Source organism: Nomascus leucogenys, chromosome 4 (assembly GCF_006542625.1).
Source record: "Nomascus leucogenys isolate Asia chromosome 4, Asia_NLE_v1, whole genome shotgun sequence".
Classification (NCBI taxonomy): Eukaryota; Metazoa; Chordata; class Mammalia; order Primates; family Hylobatidae; genus Nomascus; species Nomascus leucogenys.
In genome coordinates, this window is record NC_044384.1 from 101,397,268 (window position 1) to 101,418,005 (window position 20,738).

At 57.3% G+C, this 20,738-nt stretch overlaps 1 protein-coding gene across 2 annotated transcripts in view; it reads right to left on the reverse strand.

The window, feature by feature from the left end:
* Positions 1 to 32: 32 nt before the first annotated feature.
* GNAI2 (G protein subunit alpha i2) overlaps positions 33 to 20,738 on the reverse strand; it is a 30,424-nt gene continuing 9,718 nt past the window's right edge. For both annotated transcript variants that reach the window (XM_004087894.3, XM_003257095.4), the window contains exons 2-9: positions 7,295 to 7,337; positions 6,897 to 7,038; positions 6,253 to 6,413; positions 3,068 to 3,196; positions 2,535 to 2,664; positions 2,297 to 2,450; positions 1,671 to 1,885; positions 33 to 1,016 (exon numbers count right to left, since the gene is read on the reverse strand). In XM_004087894.3, the coding sequence (XP_004087942.1) occupies positions 1,695 to 1,885; positions 2,297 to 2,450; positions 2,535 to 2,664; positions 3,068 to 3,196; positions 6,253 to 6,413; positions 6,897 to 7,038; positions 7,295 to 7,299 (912 nt within the window). In that variant the 5' untranslated portion in view covers positions 7,300 to 7,337 and the 3' untranslated portion in view covers positions 33 to 1,016; positions 1,671 to 1,694. The remainder of the gene's footprint in view (positions 1,017 to 1,670; positions 1,886 to 2,296; positions 2,451 to 2,534; positions 2,665 to 3,067; positions 3,197 to 6,252; positions 6,414 to 6,896; positions 7,039 to 7,294; positions 7,338 to 20,738) is intronic.

The following is a 20,738-nucleotide window of genomic DNA, read 5'->3' on the forward strand; positions in this document are numbered from 1 at the left end:
CCCTGGGAGAGAATACCCATCAGTTCTCGGTATTTTTTTTCTTTCTACATTTTATTATTTCAAACCAGGTGAACAATTCCATAAAACATGTGAAAAAAGCAAGGAAGTGTTCAACGCTGAAGGCCCCGGGCCTGGGACAGGGGCATGAGGGGCGTGGCCCCCCAGCAGGCAGCGGCGGTTCCTAGGTTAGCGCTAGGGAGCTACATTTTAGGTTAATGGAGCCTGGGCCCAGGGCCGCTGGGGCAGGGCCCTCAGTGACGTTGGCAGTTGTCTGGAACAGCCCTTGGAACCCAATTCTGTGGAGGGCAGGGCAGGGGTGCCGCTCGCATGGGGGCGGCCAGCAGAGGGACGGGTGTAAACACGCAGACACACTCAAGGCACGGAGTCACTTGGAAGGGGGGCTGGGGGGGTTGCTGGTCAGGATCTGACAGTTTTAAATAGTTTTTCTCTAAAAAGTTTTCTAGATTTGCAATTTTTTTTTTTTCCTTTACTTTCATTTTTTTAAAAAGCTATGAGAATGAGCAGGTGGACTGTGGTTTCCAGGAACGGTGGCGTCTCACGCTTCTTGTGCTTTTTCCTTTGGGGCCTCCGAGCGGCTGGGGGTGGGGGACTGGGCAGGAGGCTCCCTGTAAACATTTGGACTTGGGCTGGGGCAGGGGCTGGTGTTGGGCAAAGCTGGGGGTCCAGGCTGGAGAAGCAGGGGCCCCTCCAGACACAGCCTTGGGAGACTCAGCATGTGCCCCCCTCCCCTCATCACAGAACAAGACAATGGTTAAAAACCAGAACAGATGCCCAGAAGGGGGTACCATGGCCATTACCAGCACCTCAGACAAGGGCAGGCTTCAAACAGGGAGGCCTGTGGCAACCCCTCCCCTACGTCTGGAGCTGAGGGGACAAGGGGAGCTGAGAACAAAGAGAGGAAAGAGGAGAAAAGCGGCCGGGGGAACAGGCGGGGAGCGTGGTCTTCTTGCCCCCATCTTCCTCAGGGGTTGGGGGATACAGAGTCGGCGGTGGCCCTGGAGGTGGGGGGAAAGCAGAGCATGGATCGGGAAGCAGCCAGGGCGCGCCTCTCTCCCGCCTCCCTAGACAATGACCCTTCTCTATTTTTCCTACCCATTTGTTACCAGGGACACAGTTGCCGCCCAGGAGCCAGTTTCTGTTGCTGGGTTACATGGGGGAGGGGAGTCTGTGGCACTGGGAGAGTCATCCCCACCTCCACCAGGGCCAGTGGGGCCAGCCTAAGCCCAGGACGCTCAGACAAGTCAGAGGGCAAGAGCTGGAGGAGCACATGGAGCTGGTGGTAGTGGGCAGCAGGGCTGGGCTCCACTGGCATCCAGCTTCCAGCAGGCTGGGCCAATGGCCTGGTGGGTGAGGAGGTGAGATTTCTCCAGGGAACATCAGGATGGCCTCTGGTTCTGTCCCAGGGCAAGGCCAGGCCCTTCTGTCTGGACCACTGGGCCAGGCCTGCTTGTATGACCTCCTCCATGCCCTGCACCTCACTCACTTGGCCTCCTGATCCACACCCTGGGCCTTCTCCTCCCTTGTCCCCTGGTCACCTATTGCCCCTCCCCCTCCAGGTTCACCCCCCTACCCACCCCCAGAACCCCCTACTAGGGCTCCAGGCCCACTTAGTTCTTCCCCAGCGCCCTGCCACAGCCCCTCTGGCTCACCATCCCGCCAGGCCCCGCTGCCCCTCAGAAGAGGCCGCAGTCCTTCAGGTTGTTCTTGATGATGACGTCAGTGACGGCGTCAAACACGAACTGCACGTTCTTGGTGTCGGTGGCGCACGTGAAGTGTGTGTAGATCTCCTTGGTGTCTTTGCGCTTATTCAGGTCCTCAAACTTACTCTGGATGTAGCTGGCTGCCTCATCATACTTGTTGGCCCCTGGGGGAGAGAAAATGAAGACTTGTGTGTGCTGCATGTGTGGCAGGCAGGCCGCATCCTGTGTATGCAGCAAGGGTCTGTGCGTGTGGACGGCCAGGCATACAACCTGTGCATGCATCTGCATAATATGACAATGTGGCTACCCATACATGCCAGATGTGCAAAGGGGTACCCTACTGTGTGAAGGAGGATGCCCATGTACACATATTCAGGGGTACATGCTTGAGTGTGTTAAGGGCTCCATGCGTGCACACGCAACTATACAAGCCTAAGTGAGGCACCCATCCCCTGCAAGTGTTCCAAGGTTACACTTCTGTCCAGTGGGGGGCGCCTGAGGGCCACCTGGTCACCACAGGCTGCTCGGGGACAAGAAGCAACCCTCCGGAGGCCCTGTCCCCACAGTCCCCACACCTGTGTACTCAGGGAAGCAGATGGTCAGGGGACTGTGTGTGATCTTCTCCTCGAACAGGTCCTTCTTGTTGAGGAAGAGGATGATGGACGTGTCTGTGAACCACTTGTTGTTGCAGATGCTGTCGAATAGCTTCATGCTCTCATGCATGCGGTTCTAGGGGTAGAATAGCGAGGTCAACGCTAGCCACCACTCCCCAAGCCCGCTGCCTCCACCCACAGCATTCTCTCAGCCTCTCACCATCTCCTCGTCCTCAGCTAGCACCAAGTCATAGGCGCTCAAGGCTACGCAGAAGATGATGGCTGTGACGCCCTCAAAGCAGTGGATCCACTTCTTCCGCTCAGACCGCTGACCACCCACATCAAACATCCTGCAGATATAGATCACTTTAGCTCCAGGAAGGGAGCCCTGGGGGAGGCTTTCTGCCCCATTTCCCAGGTTGGCTGACTGAGGACAGAGGCCTGCCCAGAGTAGGGCAGCTACCTTCTGGAATCATCCACACTTGCCCACCTCACCCCTGGTTCTGGGCCAGGGGCTTGGACAGCAGGCAGGCTGCAGCCACATCAGGCAGGAGCAGCAGAAGCTGTGAGCAGTTGGCAGAGGTGGCATGGATCCTGACTACTGGTTCACTAGGTGGTGAGGATGTGCTTACCCAGAACACATGAGCCTTGCAAAACCTCAGTGGGGCTGGGGGATCCTGGACCAGCCCCTGCCTCTGCTACCCCAAAGGCTGGCAGGTCCTGCCCCTCCCACCTGTCCGCATGCTCGCTCACTTGAAGTGTAGGTCCTTGAAGGTGAAGTGTGTCTCCACGATCCCCGTGGTCTTTACGCGGGTCCGTAGCACATCTTGCTGTGTGGGGATGTAGTCACTCTGTGCAATGCGCTCCAGGTCGTTCAGGTAGCTGGAGGTGGGGGGTGGGAGAGTCAGTGGGGGCCAGCATGGGGCTTCCTTACCTGGACCCTGGGCCAGCTGGAAGAGGCCCCTTCCCTCCCATGCCATTTCTCAAGCACAGCCCTTGCTTTTTTTTTTTTTGAGACAGAGTGTCACTCTGTTGCCAGGCTGGAGTGCAGTGGCATGATCTCGGCTCACTGCAACCTCTGCCTGCCAGGTTCAAGCGATTCTCCTGCCTCAGCCTCCTGAGTAGCTGGGACTACAGGCGCCTGCCACCCAGCTAATTTTTGTATTTTTAGTAGAGACGGGGTTTCACCATGTTGGCCAGGATGGTCTTGATCTCTCGACCTCAGGTGATCCGCCCACCTTGGCCTCCCAAAGTGCTGGGATTACAGGCGTGAGCCACTGTGCCCGGCCTAGGCACAGCCCTTGTTTCTTTAACCCCTGCCTGCATTACCTCATTGCTCAAATGAAGAAACCTGAACTCAGAGCCCCTGGCCTCCCACCTGTAGAATGGGAATGGGAGGAGGTGCAGCTCTGTGGACAGCTAGCCAGCCAAGCTCCAGCACCCAGGTTCTGAGCCAGACCTGCCTCGGACAGGATCCAGGATGTTGGGGCTATAGGCAAAGAGGGTGGGAGGAGGCAAATTAGTCCTTCAGTGAAGGATTCAGGATGCTAATGGGCGCAATTATGGCACTAGCCGCAGAGCAGCCTGGTGCGGTCCGTCGATGTGGTGCTGGACAGGTTGGGGCCTGCCAGGCCCAGTGGGCTCTTTGCCCAGCGCCCAGTGAAATCAGCTCCTCAGGGGGAGGGCACAGACACCTGCTTGGCGGGGGTCCCGGGGCTCCTCATTACCAGTTCCCTTAATTAGTATCAAGGCTACCCCTGCAGGGGCTGCCTCTACTGCCTGCCTCAATATCCCTGCCATGCCCTGGAGGCTGGTCCGAGGCCTCCAGGCTGCTGCCCAGAGCCGACTTTTCATTCCTGGGGCAAGGCTGCTGGGGCCGGCCCTTGGCTCCCACCAGCAACCAGGCCAAACCAGGCCAGGGGGAAATGATCTCAGAGTAGCAGGGACAAAACAGAAAAACAGGAAGGGCCATGGGGAACCATGAGGCATGTGCTGTGACCCGCATACCATGCCCCGCCCCTACTGCCAGAGCCCTCAATGTGGAGGCACCGTGGTGCATTCCACACCAGCCTCTCCCTTTTCCCCAACAGGTGGGTTCGCCCCAGGGACCCCCTGACTCGCTGCAGGCTTGGGGTTGCTGCGAAGAGGGGCTGGAAGAGCCCTGCTTCCTGTGGTGTTCCAATCCGCAACCCATCCCCGGGGGGGGAGCTATCAAGGCATAAACTTGACTGGGAGAACAGGGCCTGTGTTCACTCCCAAAACTGTGCTGGGCACACAGTGGGTGCCTAATGTCTGGAGAATGGAGAAAGAGGATGATAGAGAAGCAGGAGGTGGCCTGGAGGTGGCTTTATCCCTGCTCCCTTTGAGTATCATGGGCACCAAGGTCCCTGCTGTTCTGACCCCAAGCTCGCTGGTGGCTGGGCCAGAGATCTCAGGGAGGGGCAGTGGTGAGGCCTGGGGGCCCCCACAGCATTTGGCTGTGACTCCACAGCTCCTGTAGGGGGTACATATTCACAAGAGCATTCAGGCCATGTAAGAAGGGTAGAAGGAGGCTGTTCATGTGGCTGGGACAGGGCTCAGGAATCACAGCCAGGCAAGACCCTCCTCCTCCTCCCACCCACCCTTGCTGAAATCCACCCTATGGGTAGGCTCAGGATTGGATGAGCAATAGGAGCAAAAGGGTGTTCCAGTCAGAGGGGACTGGATTAAGCAGAGATAGGGGAAGGCTAGAGTACAGGGACAGCAGCCTATCTGGTGACACCATCCAAAGCCTGTGGATGTCTCCTGCAGCCATCCTCAATAGCTATTAGCCTGTCTGTCCTGTTCCCCGTGGGGTCCTCAGCAGCCTGCACCAGTCGGAGTACATGATAGATACCACAGGGAAGGAGCTCAGAACTGTGGAAAGGGTGCAGGCTTGTCATGCCTCTGGGATGCCTGGGACCCTTGTAATTCCTCAGCTGAGTCCTGGGCTCAGCCTAGGGCCAGCGAGGGTCAGATCTGAGGTCCAGGGCCTCTGACCTACACACACACCTGTCACCTCCCAGATAACTTCCTCCCCTGTGGCCCCCTCCAGCCAGCCTCCACAGCCTATGTTCAAGCACAGCCAGCTCCCCACCACCCCAAGGATGCTGCACATGCTATGCCCCTGCCTGGAATCCCCTCATCCACTCCTCCCCTGGCTGACTCTCCTTCAGAGCTCAGCAATCCTGCCTCTGGGCCAACCCCACCTCTACCTTTTCACTAACACCCTAAATTGTCACTGCATGGGGACTTTGCTCCGCTCATCACTGTGTCCTTGAAGCCTTGCACAGGGCCTGGCACAGAACAGGTGGCAGCAAAATGTTCTGAGTCTCGCTCTGTCGCCCAGGCTAGAGCGCAGTGGCGCGATCTCCACTCACTGCAAGCTCCGCCTCCCAGGTTCACGCCATTCTCCTGCCTTAGCCTCCTGAGTAGCTGGGACTACAGGAGCCCGCCACCACGCCCGGCTAATTTTTTGTATTTTTTAGCCCGTCCATCTCCTGCTATATCCCGCCTATTGTAAGGTAGATACGGGCGGGTTTCGCCCGTGGGTCTCGATCTCCCTGAACCTCGTGATCCCGCCCGCCCTCGGGCCTCCCCCAAAGTGCTGGGATTACAAGCGTGAGCCACCGCGCCTGGCCGCAAATGTTCTTTAGAAGACTATGTCAAGACAGATCAGACTCAACTGGTCTGGAAGAGATGTACTGTATAAGCCACCTGCCTGTCATTCCTCCTGGCCTTTCAGCAACGTGACACCCACCCACCCCCCAAACAAAAAACACCAAGGCCTGGGTTAACAGTCATCAGTTTCATAAGCAAAGACCAGCAGTGTCCTTCTGGGGGTTCTCAGGCCCTCCGGTCCAGCCTTTAGTCCTCCCCCAGCCCCTGCCCTGCCCTACCCAGCCCCTCAGAGCACTCACTAGGCAGCTGAGTCGTTGAGCTGGTATTCCCTTGAGCGGCCAAAGCAGGCCTGCACACCATGGTCAGCCCAGAGCCTCCGGATGACGCCGGACAGGTCATCAGGGAGCACGCCTTGCTCCTCGGCGGTGCAGGATAGTGCAAATAGCTGCCTGGCGTCGTCCTGGGCACAGTGGCGGGTGGTCAGGCAGTTGAAGAATGTACCCCCACTCTGCCAGAGGCAGGGAGACCTCTGTAATGGGGCCCAAGCTAGGGTATTCTTGGATTCCCTAGGATGAGACTTGCCCTAAAACCTTTTTTTTGTTGTTGTTTACTTTTTTCTGTGACGGAGTCTAGCTCTGTCACCAAGGCTAGAGTGCAATGGGGCGATCTTGGCTCACTGTATCCTCTGCTTCCCGGGTTCAAGCAATTCTCCTGCTTCAGCCTCCCAAGTAGCTGGGATTATAGGCACGTGCCACCATGCTCAGCTAATTTTTGTATTTTTAGTAGAGACGGGGTTTCACCATGTGGGCCAGGCTGGTCCTGACCTCAGGTGATCCACCCGCCTCGGCGTCCCAAAGTGCTGGGATTATAGGCGTGAGCCACCACACCCAGCCACCCCGAAACCTTTTGGGAGGTGGGAGAGGGTGGGGTGGAGGGCACATACCGCTCTGGAGGGGTCAGCAAAGTCGATCTGCAGGTTGCCCATGGCTTTGACAATGGCCATGATGGACTGGATGGTGTTGCTGTAGACAACCGCCCGGTACTGCCGGCATTCCTCCTCGGAGTAGCCGTCCTCGTGGATGATCCTGACAGCCAGGGACCAGGAAGGTTAGTGTCCCCAGGGCACTGGGAGTTCCCACGGCTGCCTGGGGCTGCTGGGACCTGCTTCAGAGAAGGGAAAACTGCCCCTGACCCACTGGGACCTGAAGATAAGTGACTGCCTCTAAGAAGATTCTGGGCCTGGCTAAGACTGGCTGGGCCTGTAGTCGGGGGCAGTGCAGGCCCAGAGGATGAAGAGAGGAAGCTGGAGTTTGGGCACTGCCTCTGGGATACAGCACTTACTTCATCTGCTTGACGATGGTGCTCTTCCCTGACTCCCCAGCACCTGGAACAGAGGGCACAGGTGGTCAGGGGGCAGGCCCAGAGGGGCTCCACAGGCACAGAACAAATGCCCAGACACCTGTAGTCCAGGAGGCAGAACTAACCTTCCCACCAGCTGCACTGTGAGATGGAGGCAGCTGGACCTGGTAGGCAGTTGAGCTACCAGGAATGCAGCTGGCAGGGCCACAGTGGTCAAGGTAACCTAGAGCACCTGTGCCCCATGGCAGACTCTCTGCAGGCCTTTGCCTCCCACAAGCTCTGCTGCCCACCACGGCTCCCTACTGTCCTGATTGAGTTCAGGGGTCTTGGCTGGAGACTTGGCCAGCGCTGAAGGAGCCACCCTGTTCTCACATACATAGGCTTGCCAACCTGTGCAGCTGGTGCATGCCAACATGGTGCCCTGGGCAGAGCTGGCAGGAAGATGCCCTGCATACTCCATCCAACAGGGTAGCAGCCCTTCTTCTCCCCACACTCTGAGCCTTAGCAACCAGGGGCCTAAGCAGGAGCACAGCATCACACTTTAGCTTTCTGGACATGGCCCAATGCCCCACGCTCTGCTCACTGCACCCAGGTCTGCCCTGAGCAGATGGAGGCTAGAAGGCTAGAATCTAGGAGACCTACAGTATAACACACACGTGTACTGACTCATGATCTGGGAGACCTGCGGCGTATCTCACACACCCACACCCACACACGCCCATACTAACTCAAGCTTTTCCCTGGCCTGGTACAGCCCTGGCCCATATTTCTCCTTAGCTGGTACCGAGATTTGCTGCATTCTCTCCTGTATTAGTCACAGCAGATACTGTTTCTGTTCCCATTCTACAGATGAGGACATTGAGGCTCAGAAAAATAAAGTATTGATCTAAGATCATGTAGCCAGGACTGAGAAGGGCAAGAGGGTGGAGGGAACCCATGATGCCTCGTCCACCCTGCCATTCTCAAAATGTGGCTGAGAGCCTGTGGGGCAGTGCCCTGGGGAGGTATTTGAAAAAGCAGATTCCGCCGGGAGCAGTGGCTCACGCCTGTAATCCCAGCACTTTGGGAGGCTGAGGCAGGTGGATCACCTGAGGTCAGGATTTCGAGACCAGCCTAGCCAACATGTTGAAACCCCATCTCTACTAAAAATAACAAAAACTAGCCGGGTGTGGTGGCAGGTGCCCGTAATCCCAGCGGCTCGGGAGGCTGAGGCAGAAGAATCGCTTGAACCTGGGAGGTGGAGGTTGCAGTGAGCCAAGATCGTGCCATTGCGCTCCAGCCTAGGCAACAAGAGCGAAACTTGGTCTTAAAAAAAAAAAAAAAAAAAAAAAAAAAAAAACAGATTCCCAGGTCCCATCCCAGACAATAGAGCCAGATCTTGAGGAGTGCAGCCCAGGAGCCTGTATTACCCAGGCAGTCTGTGTAAAGAAGGACCAGGGTGGCCACCCAACTCCCTGGCTGGGGGCCAGAGGGAGTGGAGGCAGGGTCTCACCTTGACCTTGCTCCCTTGCCGCTGGCTGTCTTGAGCTCCAGGTCGAATGGCCCCCAGCTGGGCCCTGCTGTCCTTCCCAGACCCTGTGCTCCTGCCCCATCACTGCCAGTCACACCTGCAGCTGCCAGGCACTACCTCTAGCTTCCTCCAGGGCCCTGCTCATGCTATTCTCTTTGCTGGGAATATGTGCCCCATGCTCCATTCACGGTGTCCCAATTCTGATCACTGTGGCACGTCTGTTCCTCTGTGCAGCTTAGCTGGGTGGGCAGTGGGGTCTGTGCAGAGGTCAAACTTGGGTACTCTGGCCAACCTCACCAGCATCCCTTGGGGCTGGTCAAAACAACCTCAGAGGATGAAGGTGCTAACAGACAAACGAACACAAGCAGTAACAATAACATCGGCAATATCGACAGCAAAGCTATATGAAAACAGGGCCCATGACGTACCAGATGCTGCTCTACATCAATGACACCCACCAACTGCCATCTCCAGAGCAATCCTGGGAGGTAGGTTCCATTCTCACCCCAATCTAACCAATGAAGGAACTGAGGTCCAGGGAGGCTGAGGTCACAGGGTTAGAGTCCCCTCTGCAGGGAGCGCACTTGCCCACCGTGCAATCCCTCCTAGAGCTGTCCTTTGTACCTGGTACTGCAGCGGAGCCACACAGTCCACCTGGCACTGGGTTCACTCCCTATCTCCCCAGGCAGACTCTGGGCCATGTCTGCAGTGCTCAACAAGCAGCAGCAGGCATTGGGACATGGTGGCAGGCCTTGCCAAGGCCCCTGCCCACCTTCAGCCCCCTACGCCAGAGACCACCCTGAGGGGAAGGGCCTGAGCCCTCCTCACAAATGCCACCAGACGCCTGCAATCACTGAGCTTCTGACTGTCCCAGGCCTGCTTTCCAGGATGAGGGGAGGGGATTTGGGGAGCGACAGCTAGCTGGGTATGAGGTTTCTTTTTGAGGGTGGTGACTATGTTCTGGAATTAGATAGCAGTGATGGTTGCACAACCTTGTGGACATACAAATGTGCAGGACCTGGGCAGGCTGGGGCGCTGTGGCTGGGGCAGCAATCCCCTCTATTGCTTTAGCCCCTGGGTACTACAGGCACCACTCCCTCCCCATCGGGCTGTGCATGGCAGAGGGGCAGCCAGGATCTCCATACCAACACTCCTCCACCTGCTAATGGGGACACGGGGAAAGGTCCCAGGAGAGCCTCACAGTGATCACTAAGGCCCATCCCCCTGGGGCTCAAAGCACCCACTGGGGCAGGGAGGGCAGCAGTGGCCACCCGACTATCTTCCCCACTGGCTCCTCCAGAGCAGGAGGAAGAACCAGGAGCCAGTCACAGCCAGGATGGGGGGAACTGGAGGAGCAGAGGCCAAGGATGCGAAGTCATGGGTCCCCATGCAGTCCCGAGCCAGGCGAGCTGAGACTCAGCAGGGAAGCTACCCAGGGCACGGGGGACCTGAGGTCTAGGGTGAAAGCTTCCCCCTCTTGTGTGACTTCGGGACTCCTGCCCACTTGAGGCATCAGTTTCCCTATCTGGCCACTGAGAGTGAGGAGGGGGTCTGGCCCTTTGCCCACTCTTAGTAGGTGATGTGGGCCACTTCGTGACCCTGCCCAGGGACGAGGGTGCAAACTTGCTTTGCATCTGATTTTCCTAGCAGCAGCTAGACCTGGTAGACACGAGGTAGGCAGCACAGAGCCAGTCACGCTAGGAGCCAGGATATCTGCTCCCTGCCCCAGGCAGGGAGGGTCCACTTCCCTGTCCCCTTCAAGTTTCATTTTCCCCTCCTAAGGCCTCTTAAATGTTAAGAGAACATTCTCTACTCCCAGCAGGGGTCACTGAAAAAAGAGCTCCACTTGACAGGTAAGCAAATCAAGGTTATGGAGCCACTATCCCTAGACTCAGGCTGGTCTCTTTGTCTTTCCAGCAGCTGTGACTCAGGCGGGAAGTAGTGAGTGGCAGGACAAGGGCGTGGTGCTGACAGCCAGGCAGGAAGCAGGGGGAACAACGGGACAGAGGCAGGGGCACAGCCCAGGAGCAGCTCCAGCAGAGAAGGGGGCCAGGAGCAGAGGTGGGTGGAGCCCCAGTATGGCATCTGGGTGGAATGGGTGGGGTGAAGAGCTCTCAGGCAGCCCACAGGCTAAGTGCCCTGGCAGCTGTGGGGCAGTAGCCTCACTCTCCACATCTCTGGCTGGGTCACCTTTCCATCAGGACCTGATGGATGTCCCCTACCAGATAAGCTGGCATGAGGCTTATCTGTGAGTTTTGCGCACATCCAGCTCCCCTCGCACCTGCCTCTCAGTGGGGTGGCTGAGTCCAGAATTTTTTTTTTTTTTTTTCTTAAACAGAGTCTCACTCTGTCGCCCAGGCTGGAGTGCAATAGCATGATCTCAGCTCACTGCAACCTTTGCCTCCCGGTTTAACTTCTGCGTCCTGGTTCAAGCGATTCTCCTGCCTCAGTTTCCCCAGTAGCTGGGACTACAGGCATGTGCCACCACGCCTGGCTAACTTTTGTATTTTTAGTAGAGACAGGGTTTCACCATGTTGGCCAGGCTGGTCTCGAACTCCTGGCCTCAAGTGATCCACCTGCTTCGGCCTCCCAAAGTGCTGGGATTACAGGCGTGAGCCACCACGTCCAGCCTGAGTCCATATTTCTGCAAAGATGCTGGGTAGGGGAACTGAGGCAATAGAAGGTGGCATGAATCAGCCCCTCCTGCCCGAAGAGGGCCCCACCAAGTGCTCTATCCCCAGCTGGGTAAGACCAGAGAGGCCTGCAGAGGTTCCCTGGGGTGGCCTTGGCATTCCCACTGAGTCACACCTCTTCCCACCAAGGATGAAACCTCTGCAGCCTTTGCCCTGTGGCGCAGCTGGGGCCCACAGCAGGTGGGCAGTACTCGCAGTGATGTGCTGGGTGGTGGCAGCTGCTCTGCATTAGAACATCTGCTTCCACTTTGGGAGTGCTGAGCCCCAGAGGAGGGAACCGATGAGAGAAGGGAGACAGTACCACTCCACCTGCGCGAACAAGACCAGCAGGGCCCCTGCAGCAGGAGAGACAGGCCCACAGGTCTCGTCACTTGATGCTTATTCCAGGCCCCAGCATTCAAGTCACAGCATCTGTTCATCTTGGACCCTCTAACTCCTTAATAGGCTTTGATCTGCTGGGAGGCTGGAACTTGCTGCTGTCCTTTCTGGCTTCAGTTTCCGCTGGGCAGAGCTGTCAAGCCTCAAGCAGCCAGCCAGCCTACCTCCCATTTTCAGATCCTCTCCCAGAAGGAGGTCCAGTCTTGCCACAGCCCTGATGTCCACTCTGATCCTTCCTGAGATCCTCAAGAGCTTCAGCTCCTTTCCTGCCCTTTCTCTGGCACCTCATCTGTGAAATGGGACAACACTGTCTCCTTCTGAGAGATGGGTAAGGATTAAATGCAAAGCTCTTCTTACAGTGTGGGGCACATGGTGAGCATTCAGGTAAAAGTTATCACTATTTTTCTACCCTTTGAAAGAGTACAGATTTCCCCAAACCTCTCATTTCCTGCAACCTGCAGAGAAGACTGCTGTGGTCATCTCATTTGAAGGAGAGCTTCTGAAGGTTTTCAGATAAAGAGCAGATGAAGAGCAATGGACAGTGGCTAACAGGCTGATTCAGAGCTGTGGTGGTTCCCTGCTGGGACTCAGCATAACCTGGGACAGGAGTCAGAGCTACTGGCTCCTCTGCTGGCTTTCCGCTTTGTCGTCACTTCCCTTCCGTATAACCCGGCACTCCTACACAGCTGGGGCCTCCTTCCCGCCCAGGAGCCTCACTGCTGACATTGCTCACTGGCTCCACACACCCAGAAAGCCAGGCAGACCTCCCTGGAGAGAACCCCTATACTGGTGGGCTCCGTGGGAACACGTGGGGCCAGGGAGAGCAGCCAGCTGACGTGTCAGGCCCAAGGGCAGAGATTCTCAGAAGCAGCAGCGGCTGGGACCACAGGGTAGACTTGGGCAGCGGCCCAGCTCAAACCCACAACACCAGGCCCGCCCACACTGCCACAACTCCCCAGCCTATCCCAGTGGGACATGGTGGAGCAGGTGGGGGTAGCCCTGAGCCCACCACAAAGGCAGCCCGGACACCACCTCCTACTCTTATCCCAGGAAGGTGCCATATCTGCAGCTCAGCCTGTGGTTCTCAGATCCCGTGCACCCCCACGTCCCCTGCAGTCCTAGGGACCCAGGCCCCGCCACCACCAGGGGGCGCCCGGCAGCCAGAGACACTGTGGAAGGAGGTGGGGGCTGGGCAGCACTGGGGAGCGTTTTGTTTCAGAAAAGCAGCCTCAGCTAGGGGCGACTGGGGAAGGTGTCCCACCCACCAGCCCGTCCCTGGGAAGCCCCCAGCCTGCAGAGACTCGGCACACACAGAAACCATGGCAACGGGAGGGAGGGGCAGAGGCCTGGCCAGACAAAGGCCCTCTGAGCCCCGCCCCTGGCGTCTCTTCCTTCCTCCAGGTGCTGCTCCCCGGCACCCCTCATTCGGCCCCCCTCATTCCCTCCGAGGAGGCTCAGCACGGGTCCGGCACTGGGAGGCAGGGATTCGAGGTCTTGAAAGGGACCGGCAACACTCCCACCCGTGTGTGTGGCATGGCCCTATAACGGATGCCTGAGCAGACCAACAGACTCCACACCTCCCTCCCGCCAGTCTCTGGCACTCGGCTGCCTCCAGCGGCTTCCAGGGGTTCACAGTGCCCAAATGGGAGCACTACCAACCAGGGCCTGGCTTGCTACTGCCAAGTCAGAGATCTCTGTGTTAGGGAAACTGAGGCCTCAGGTCCTGCCCACACATGAGAAAGTCTTTCTGGGGCAAGGTGTGTCTCCCTCAGTGGGGTCCTTTCTACTGCACAGAGGGAAACTCAGGCACCGGGTGAGGAAGGCTGGCCTGATGTAAAGGAGGCCCCAGACCTGTTCATCGTTGGCGCCTCAGGCCCCAGGTACCGCCCTGTGCAGGAGCCAGGAGGTGCTGGACAAGACCTGGATCACGCGGAGCTGAGCCATTTGGCACCATCTCCCTAGAGGCCTCTTCATTTCAGGCATCCCTCCGCTGTTCCCAAGGCACCTGAATGACCTCTTTTCCCTTCTGATTCATGGCGGTGGACTCTGGGAAAGATAACGGGAGCCTAGGCCTCATCTATGAAATGTACCCCTTGAGGCAGGGTGCCAAACCGAAGGCCTGCCCAGAGTAGCCTCTTCAAAGTCACCCCAAACTGCCTCAGGGCCCAACCCAAGCCAGCAGCTGTCCTTGTGTCCACAGGCCAGAAGACGATGCTAAGAATCATGGCACTGGTGGGGTGCGGTGGCTCACGCCTGTAATCCCAGCACTTTGGGAGGCCAAGGTGGGCGGATCACCTGAGGTCAGGAGTTCGAGACCAGCCTGACCAACATGGAGAAACCCCCGTCTCTACTAAAAATACAAAATTAGCCGGGCGTGGTGGCACATGCCTGTAATCCCAGCTACTCTGGAGGTTGAGGCAGGAGAATCACTTAAACCTGGGAGGCGGAGGTTGTGGTGAGCCGAGATCGCATTACTGCACTCTAGCCTGGGCAGCAAGAGCGAAACTCAAAAAAAAAAAAAAAAAAAAAAAAAAAAAAAAATCACAGCATCACAGGTTCTAGTACTGGATAGAGAGAGGGAAGAGGACAGTCTGAGGTCTCATGGTGAGGAACTGGACCCTCCTGGACCCACAGTCTTGGGTGACCATGAGGATGTACAGGTCTCTGCTCTGTGCATGGCCTCATGGCCCAGAGAGGCTTGGACGCTTCTGCTCTGGCTCTCCTAAGCTTTCCTCAGCCCCCTCAGCCCCTTACAGCCTGGCCTGGCAACACAGCAGAACCCCTAGGAACCCCTACAAGGGAGGGCAAGGCCCCACTACGCCACAACACTGAGATTCAGAGGCCAAGGAGCAAGAGGAACCAGCCTCAACAACTATCATGCAGTCATCAGCCGATACCACGGCCACATTCCGCCGCCACACAGCACCACACGTGCACCCAGCACTGAGCCTGTGCTCACAGTGGAACCCTAAGGAACATGCTTTCCTTTCACTCCTCTGGACAATTCCCAGTCTCAGAGGCCCTCACCATGGACTTCAATAGCTTCTGAGCCTTCCCCAGGCTTGGTCTCAGTCTAAGACTGGGGCTTGTAGGAGAACAAGCATAATATTAGGGAAAGAATGAAGTCCTAAGTTGCCAGCTATAACTTGAGCATCACTGTGAGGGGATACGGACTAGGAGAAAAAGTGGGAAGTCAAAAGGTGCAGCTGCGGCTGGGCACAGTGGCTCACACCTGTAATCCCAGCATTCTGGGAGGCCGAGGCAGGCGAATCACTTGAGGTCAGGAGTTCGAGACCAGCCTGACCAACTTGGTGAAACCCCATCTCTACTAAAAATACAAAAATTAGTTGGGCATGATGGCGCCCACCTGTAGTCCCAGCTACTCAGGAGGCTGAGGCAGGAGAATCACTTGAACCCAGGAGGCGGAGGTTGCAGTGAGCCGAGATCATGCCACTGCACTCCAGCCTGGGCGACAGAGTGAGACTCCATCTGAAAAAAAAAAAAAAAGGGAGGTGGGGGGTCACCCCGACCACATGGCTATAGAAAGCTTCATACACAGAGTCTTGGGTCCCACCTTCCAGGTTAGACAGCCCCCTTTCCGTCTCCTAAAAGAGGAATTGAGGCCCGCAAGCCAGGGCCCATAGGCACATGCAGAACACACACGCACTCACACTGTCTGCCTGCTGTCCTGCCTGATCCGTTACTTCCAGCCAGCACAGACTCCCAAGGGGCCATGGCAGTTGGAGACAGGTGCTTGGTCACTACATGGGTCATGTCTTGGCATCTCTGTTTCTTGTTTAAGTGCATAAAGTCCCTGAGCTTCAGTTTGCCCATCAGTGAAATGGGTGTAATATCAGTCCCCAGCCTCACAGGATTAAATATGACAAGATAATGAAGAATTCAGCTCCACACAACAGTCAAGGCTCAATCAGAGACAGCTGTGGTTATCACCTGAGGGGGAAACAGGCCCAGTGAATGCAGCCCTAGACCCAGTGAGTGGGTGCTGGCAGGCGAGAATCCTTAGGCTGAGGCCAGGGCTCCTTTGTCCGCCCCCCAGCAGGGGAAACCCAGAGTGAGCTCATCTCTGGGCTGTTGCTGCATTTCCAGGCATTCATCTCAGCCTGTGGCTGGCCTTCCGGCTTTGGAGAGCAATGGCCGCTCGGGAATCTAAGAGCAGCCCTCTGCCTTCCTGCTAGCCCTCCTGCCAGCGTCCCTCTCCCAGCCACAACTTCCTGTGGCCAAAGAAGGGGCCTGGAATCCTTCTCGAAGGCACCACCTTCTCTGGGATCCTGGGCCCGACGGTTGCTGGGGTGGGACAAGGGACAGAGCTACCTGGACTGGCTCCAACTCAGTGACCGCCACTAGAATGGCCCACAGGAGTGCACAGATAAGCCTAGGCAGGTGTTCACCTCCTAGACCCTTCCAGTTGGCAAAGCCCTGGGGGGCCCTTGGGCTCTCACCCCCACCCTAGCACCAGGCAGCCCTCCGGCCTCTTCCTCTTTTGGGCTCCTCCTCCCCCAGCTGCTTCCTCCTTTTCCTCCGGTGTGGACACCACTTCCCCGAGAGGCCCAGCCCTGCCCTGCCATGTCGTGCAGACTTCACTACCTCCTCCTCCCCGCCTGGGGCACATACAGTAGGTGCTGCCAACACCTCCTTTGCATATCCTGAGGCTGTCAGCAGCCTTGGAGCCCCCAGATTCCTCCAAGCCATAAGGATATCTTCTCCCCAACAAGGCTGAGATGACCCCACCTTTAGGCCTTTGCTCAGACTGGTGTGGTGCTGCCTTTCAAGCCTTGTAAATGTGCACAGAGGCCGGCACAGAAGAACCAGCCCAGCAAATGTTTGGTTATTCCAGAAAGATTCTTCCTCCCCAGCCACCAAGAGCAGCCACAGCCCCAAGAAGTAACATCAGGGTGAGGGTGGGGTTGGGGTTTAGTAAGAACTAGAGCTTCAGGCTAGAAGGGCTGGGTGGGGCTGGGCAGACGGGGTTCCACCCTGCACCTGTAGCTGAGGGAAGGGCTGCTAGAGAGCATCAGGTACCAGGGACACCATCAAAGGGCCCAATCCTTTGTCTTCCCAAAGCACCTTGCAGAGCACTCTTAGGCAGGGTGCATCAGCAGTGGCCTGGCCAGAACCTGCTGACCCCTTCCCCTCCTCGCTCAACTCCTAGGCTGGGATTCCTGGCCTGAGATGCTGGGAAGATGAGACTACTCCCTGGCCTGTACCTTGCCCCCATCTGCCCGGTCCTGCCTCCCTCCACAGCACGGGATGTAGGGGAGGCAGCACTCAGGCTCTGGGGCGACAGTCTCCTCCTCTGCTGTGGGTGGTGTGGGGGGAGTCCCTAGTTCCTCAGTGGCTAAGAGCTTGGGTGGACAAAGCTTCCTCCATCCTGTTCCTGCCAAGTGAATGGGTGGCTTTTAGAGACAGACTGAAAGAGACACAGCCAGGGACCAAGAACTGAGATCAGTGGCAGAGTATACAGGACCTGTGTGTCTGCTTGTGGCCCAAGTAGGCCCAAGTGCACCTACTGCCCCACCCCCACAGTGCTGGAGGCCTAGGGACCTTGCTGGGACCTGACCACACCCCACTCTCAGCACTACCTGCTGCCACTTGCTAGGCAAACAGATGTTCAAGGGCCTGGGACATCAGTGATGGCACTCAGTGACCCTACCTCTCAGGCTACCCAGGGCCAACCCCTGACAAGCTGCCCAGGGCCAAAGGGGTCCCGGACCATCTCCAGGCCCCATCCAGCAGCCTAGGCTCTGACACATAGTGGGTGGTGTGATGCTGTCTCAGGGCTTCTGACGTGGAAGCCCGTGTCCCGCAACTGGCTGGACTTCCACCTCCAGCCACAGCAGCGTGGCTCATTCTCTGTCCTCACACCTGCTCTGCCCTCTGTCTGGGGTTCCCCTCCCCCACCCGCCTGGGATGCCCCCAGCTGAGCTCCAGCTGCCCTGATTCACCTAGTCTCTCAGCTCAGAGGTATCCCTTGAAGGACCTAGTCTCACTCCTACCCTAGAGGTATGACCTCATGTCAGCTGCACTGGCACTGGCATGAGAGGCAGGGGCTGAGCCTAGCAGAACTGGGCAGGATGCAGGCAGAGGGGGGTCAGCTATGGCTTGGACCCCTGTTCACTCCTTAGTGTGGGAGCTGTATCCCTGCCTGCTCCTGCAGACAAAGCCCCGACAAGCCTGGGGGAGGGGTGGGAAGAAGAGACTCAGAGGCCCAGCCGCCCCGCCCCCCATTCAAGTGCTAATGAGCTCCAGCAGTGAAGGAGAGGGCTGAGGGAGAGTGTAGGGGCTGGAGGCCAGCCTGGGTGGGTACTGGCCCACCTGGCACCCAGGACCCTACCACATCTCCAAACCTAGACCCCCAGAGGTTGGGCCTAAGGTCCTCAGGGCAGTCTGTCACTCCTGTTGGCACCAACTATCTGCACGCCTTGGGCTCCCCACTTGCTGTGAACAGCTGCCTGAGGGCAGGGGAGGGGGTTCCCCAGGGCCCCAAACCGGGGCCAGGCAGCCTCTAGGATGGGTGACTCCTTCCCACCAAACTCTCAGCAGTGGGTCCCTCATCCATTTTCTTTTTTTTGAGACAGAGTCTTGCTCTGTCCCCCAGGCTGGAGTGCAGTGGCACCATCTCAGCCCACTGTAACCTTCACTTCCCAGGTTCAAGCGATTCTCGTGCCTCAGCTTCCTGAATAGCTGGGATTACAGGCACGCACCACCATACCTGGCTAATTTTTTTGTATTTTTAGTAAAGACGGGGTTTCACCATGTTGGCCAGGCTGGTCTTGAACTCCTGACCAGGTGATCTGCCTGCCTCAACCTCCCAAAGTGCTGGGATTATAGGTGTGAGCCACTGCGCCTGGCCTCCCTCACCCATTTTTCATACCTCCAGGCTTTGGTGGACTGTCCCCATAACACCTGTGGCTGCAGGGAGGCACTCTGCCCCCAGGTTATGAGTGGAGAGCAGGACTCCTGCCAGGGCTTCACCTGATGCTGAGTTTCTCAGCCAGTGCCATAGGTGGAACTGGGATTCGAACTCAGGTCTGGATGACCCCATGGGCTGGTCCAGGGAGGGTGGCCCCACCAGGCCAAGAAACACCCACCCAAGCTCTTGGGAATACAGGCCAAGTCTTCCCGCTGCAGTGTTCTTGTCGAGTTGGTCCCTCTGACCCCCACCCAGTGCCTGGCCCTGGCGAATGGTGTTCATCCTTCCCAGCTGCCCAGCAGACCCCCTTCTCCAGGAAGCCCCCCTTCACAGGCACCACTAGAGTCTAACCCACTACCCAGCCAGCCAGAATCCTAAGCTAGCCCTTCCTATCTGTCTCCAGCTAGACCAGGCTCCAGTGGCTGCCCCAGGATTATATTTACCCCTCTCCCAGGAGCTCTGCCCTGTTCATGGACATGTTCAATCACTTCATTCCATCCATATACACTCATTAGGCATCTATAGTATGCCAGCCCTTTGCAAGAGACACAGACAGCACAGAGGCCACAAAACCCCCTTTCTTTTCTTTTGGTAAACTTCATTGAGCCCTTGCTATGCGCAGTCTCTGCACTGGCCAGTACCAGGACTCTCACAGCATTGCTCTGGTCTGAGCCCCAGGGCTGCGGAGCAGCCCCTGCTGGACCAGCCAGCTCAAGCTCGACTGTGGCTACTGGAGTGTCAGAGACAGCAGCCCTCTAGCAGTGCACCAACAGCCCCAGTTGGAAGGAAGAATACAAAGCCACTCTGCTCAGCAGGAGTTCCCCACAGGGTGGGGTAAGAACTGTCTTTCAGGTGCCAGCATAGCCTGTGGCGGGGCTGGGAAGAAACAGCCTGAAGAACTTTTCTCAGTGTCCCCTCAATGCTGGTCACCAACCCTGCGGTGGGCCTGTGGGCCCTTGCCACCTGCCCACAGTATGCAAATTGCCGCTCAGTTTACTCCACCATCTACCCAAAATCAGGTTCAGAGGACACTTCCTTCATTCAACAAACAGATGAGAAGCACCCAGTAGATGCCAGGCTCCATGCTGGGCACAGAAATGAAGAGGACTTAGCCCTGCCCTGAAGTCTCCAGGCATCTGAGGGGGGAAGCAACAGTGCTGGGAGCCAGATGTTTCACCAGCCTTGGTCGAGGGATGTCCAGGAAGGATCCTGGGAGGTGATCCCAGAGTAAAGTTTTAAAGAGCAATCAAGTAGGGAACAACAGACGCAAAGTTCCAGGGGCAAGAGAGAACTGCTCTATTTACATTCTGAAGCCTTTATGGAGCCCATGGTGGACACTGTCTCCTTTTTCTGTGAAGCTGTCCGCACAGGCCCATCCCAAATCAGACTCTCCCCACTCACATACACTCTGGCTTCCTTTCCCTTAAGAGCCCAGACCAGGGTCCCAGATTCCACCTGGGCCTAGCTGGTCAGTCACGTTGAGCTGGGTAGGAGTGGGGAGCATCCCTAGAGTAGGACTGATATCTGCTCCCCCTACCAAGCTGCCAGGAAATACTCTCTTGCCGGTGTGTACCACATCAGCCTCTGCCCTGGTGACAAGGACTGTGCCCGCTTGCTGGCAGGGCTCTTGGGTAGCCCAAGATGGGAGGGAGGCGGTGTGCGGGCGGGGCAGCAGGCGTGGTTCTGGCTGGGAGGGAAGGCTGGCAGTTGCCCAACCTGAGTCCCGTTGCCTGGACAAAGTCTCCCGCTACATGGGACAGGCGCCCAGAACTCTGAACTTACCACAGCTGGGCTCCCATCACCACCTTGCACCTGGATGGGAAAGGCATGGCTCAAGCCAGGATCCCTCCCCAGGCAGCCATGGCAGATTGGGCCGTCAATATCAAGCAGAGCTTGGTCAGAGCCCTTAGCAGC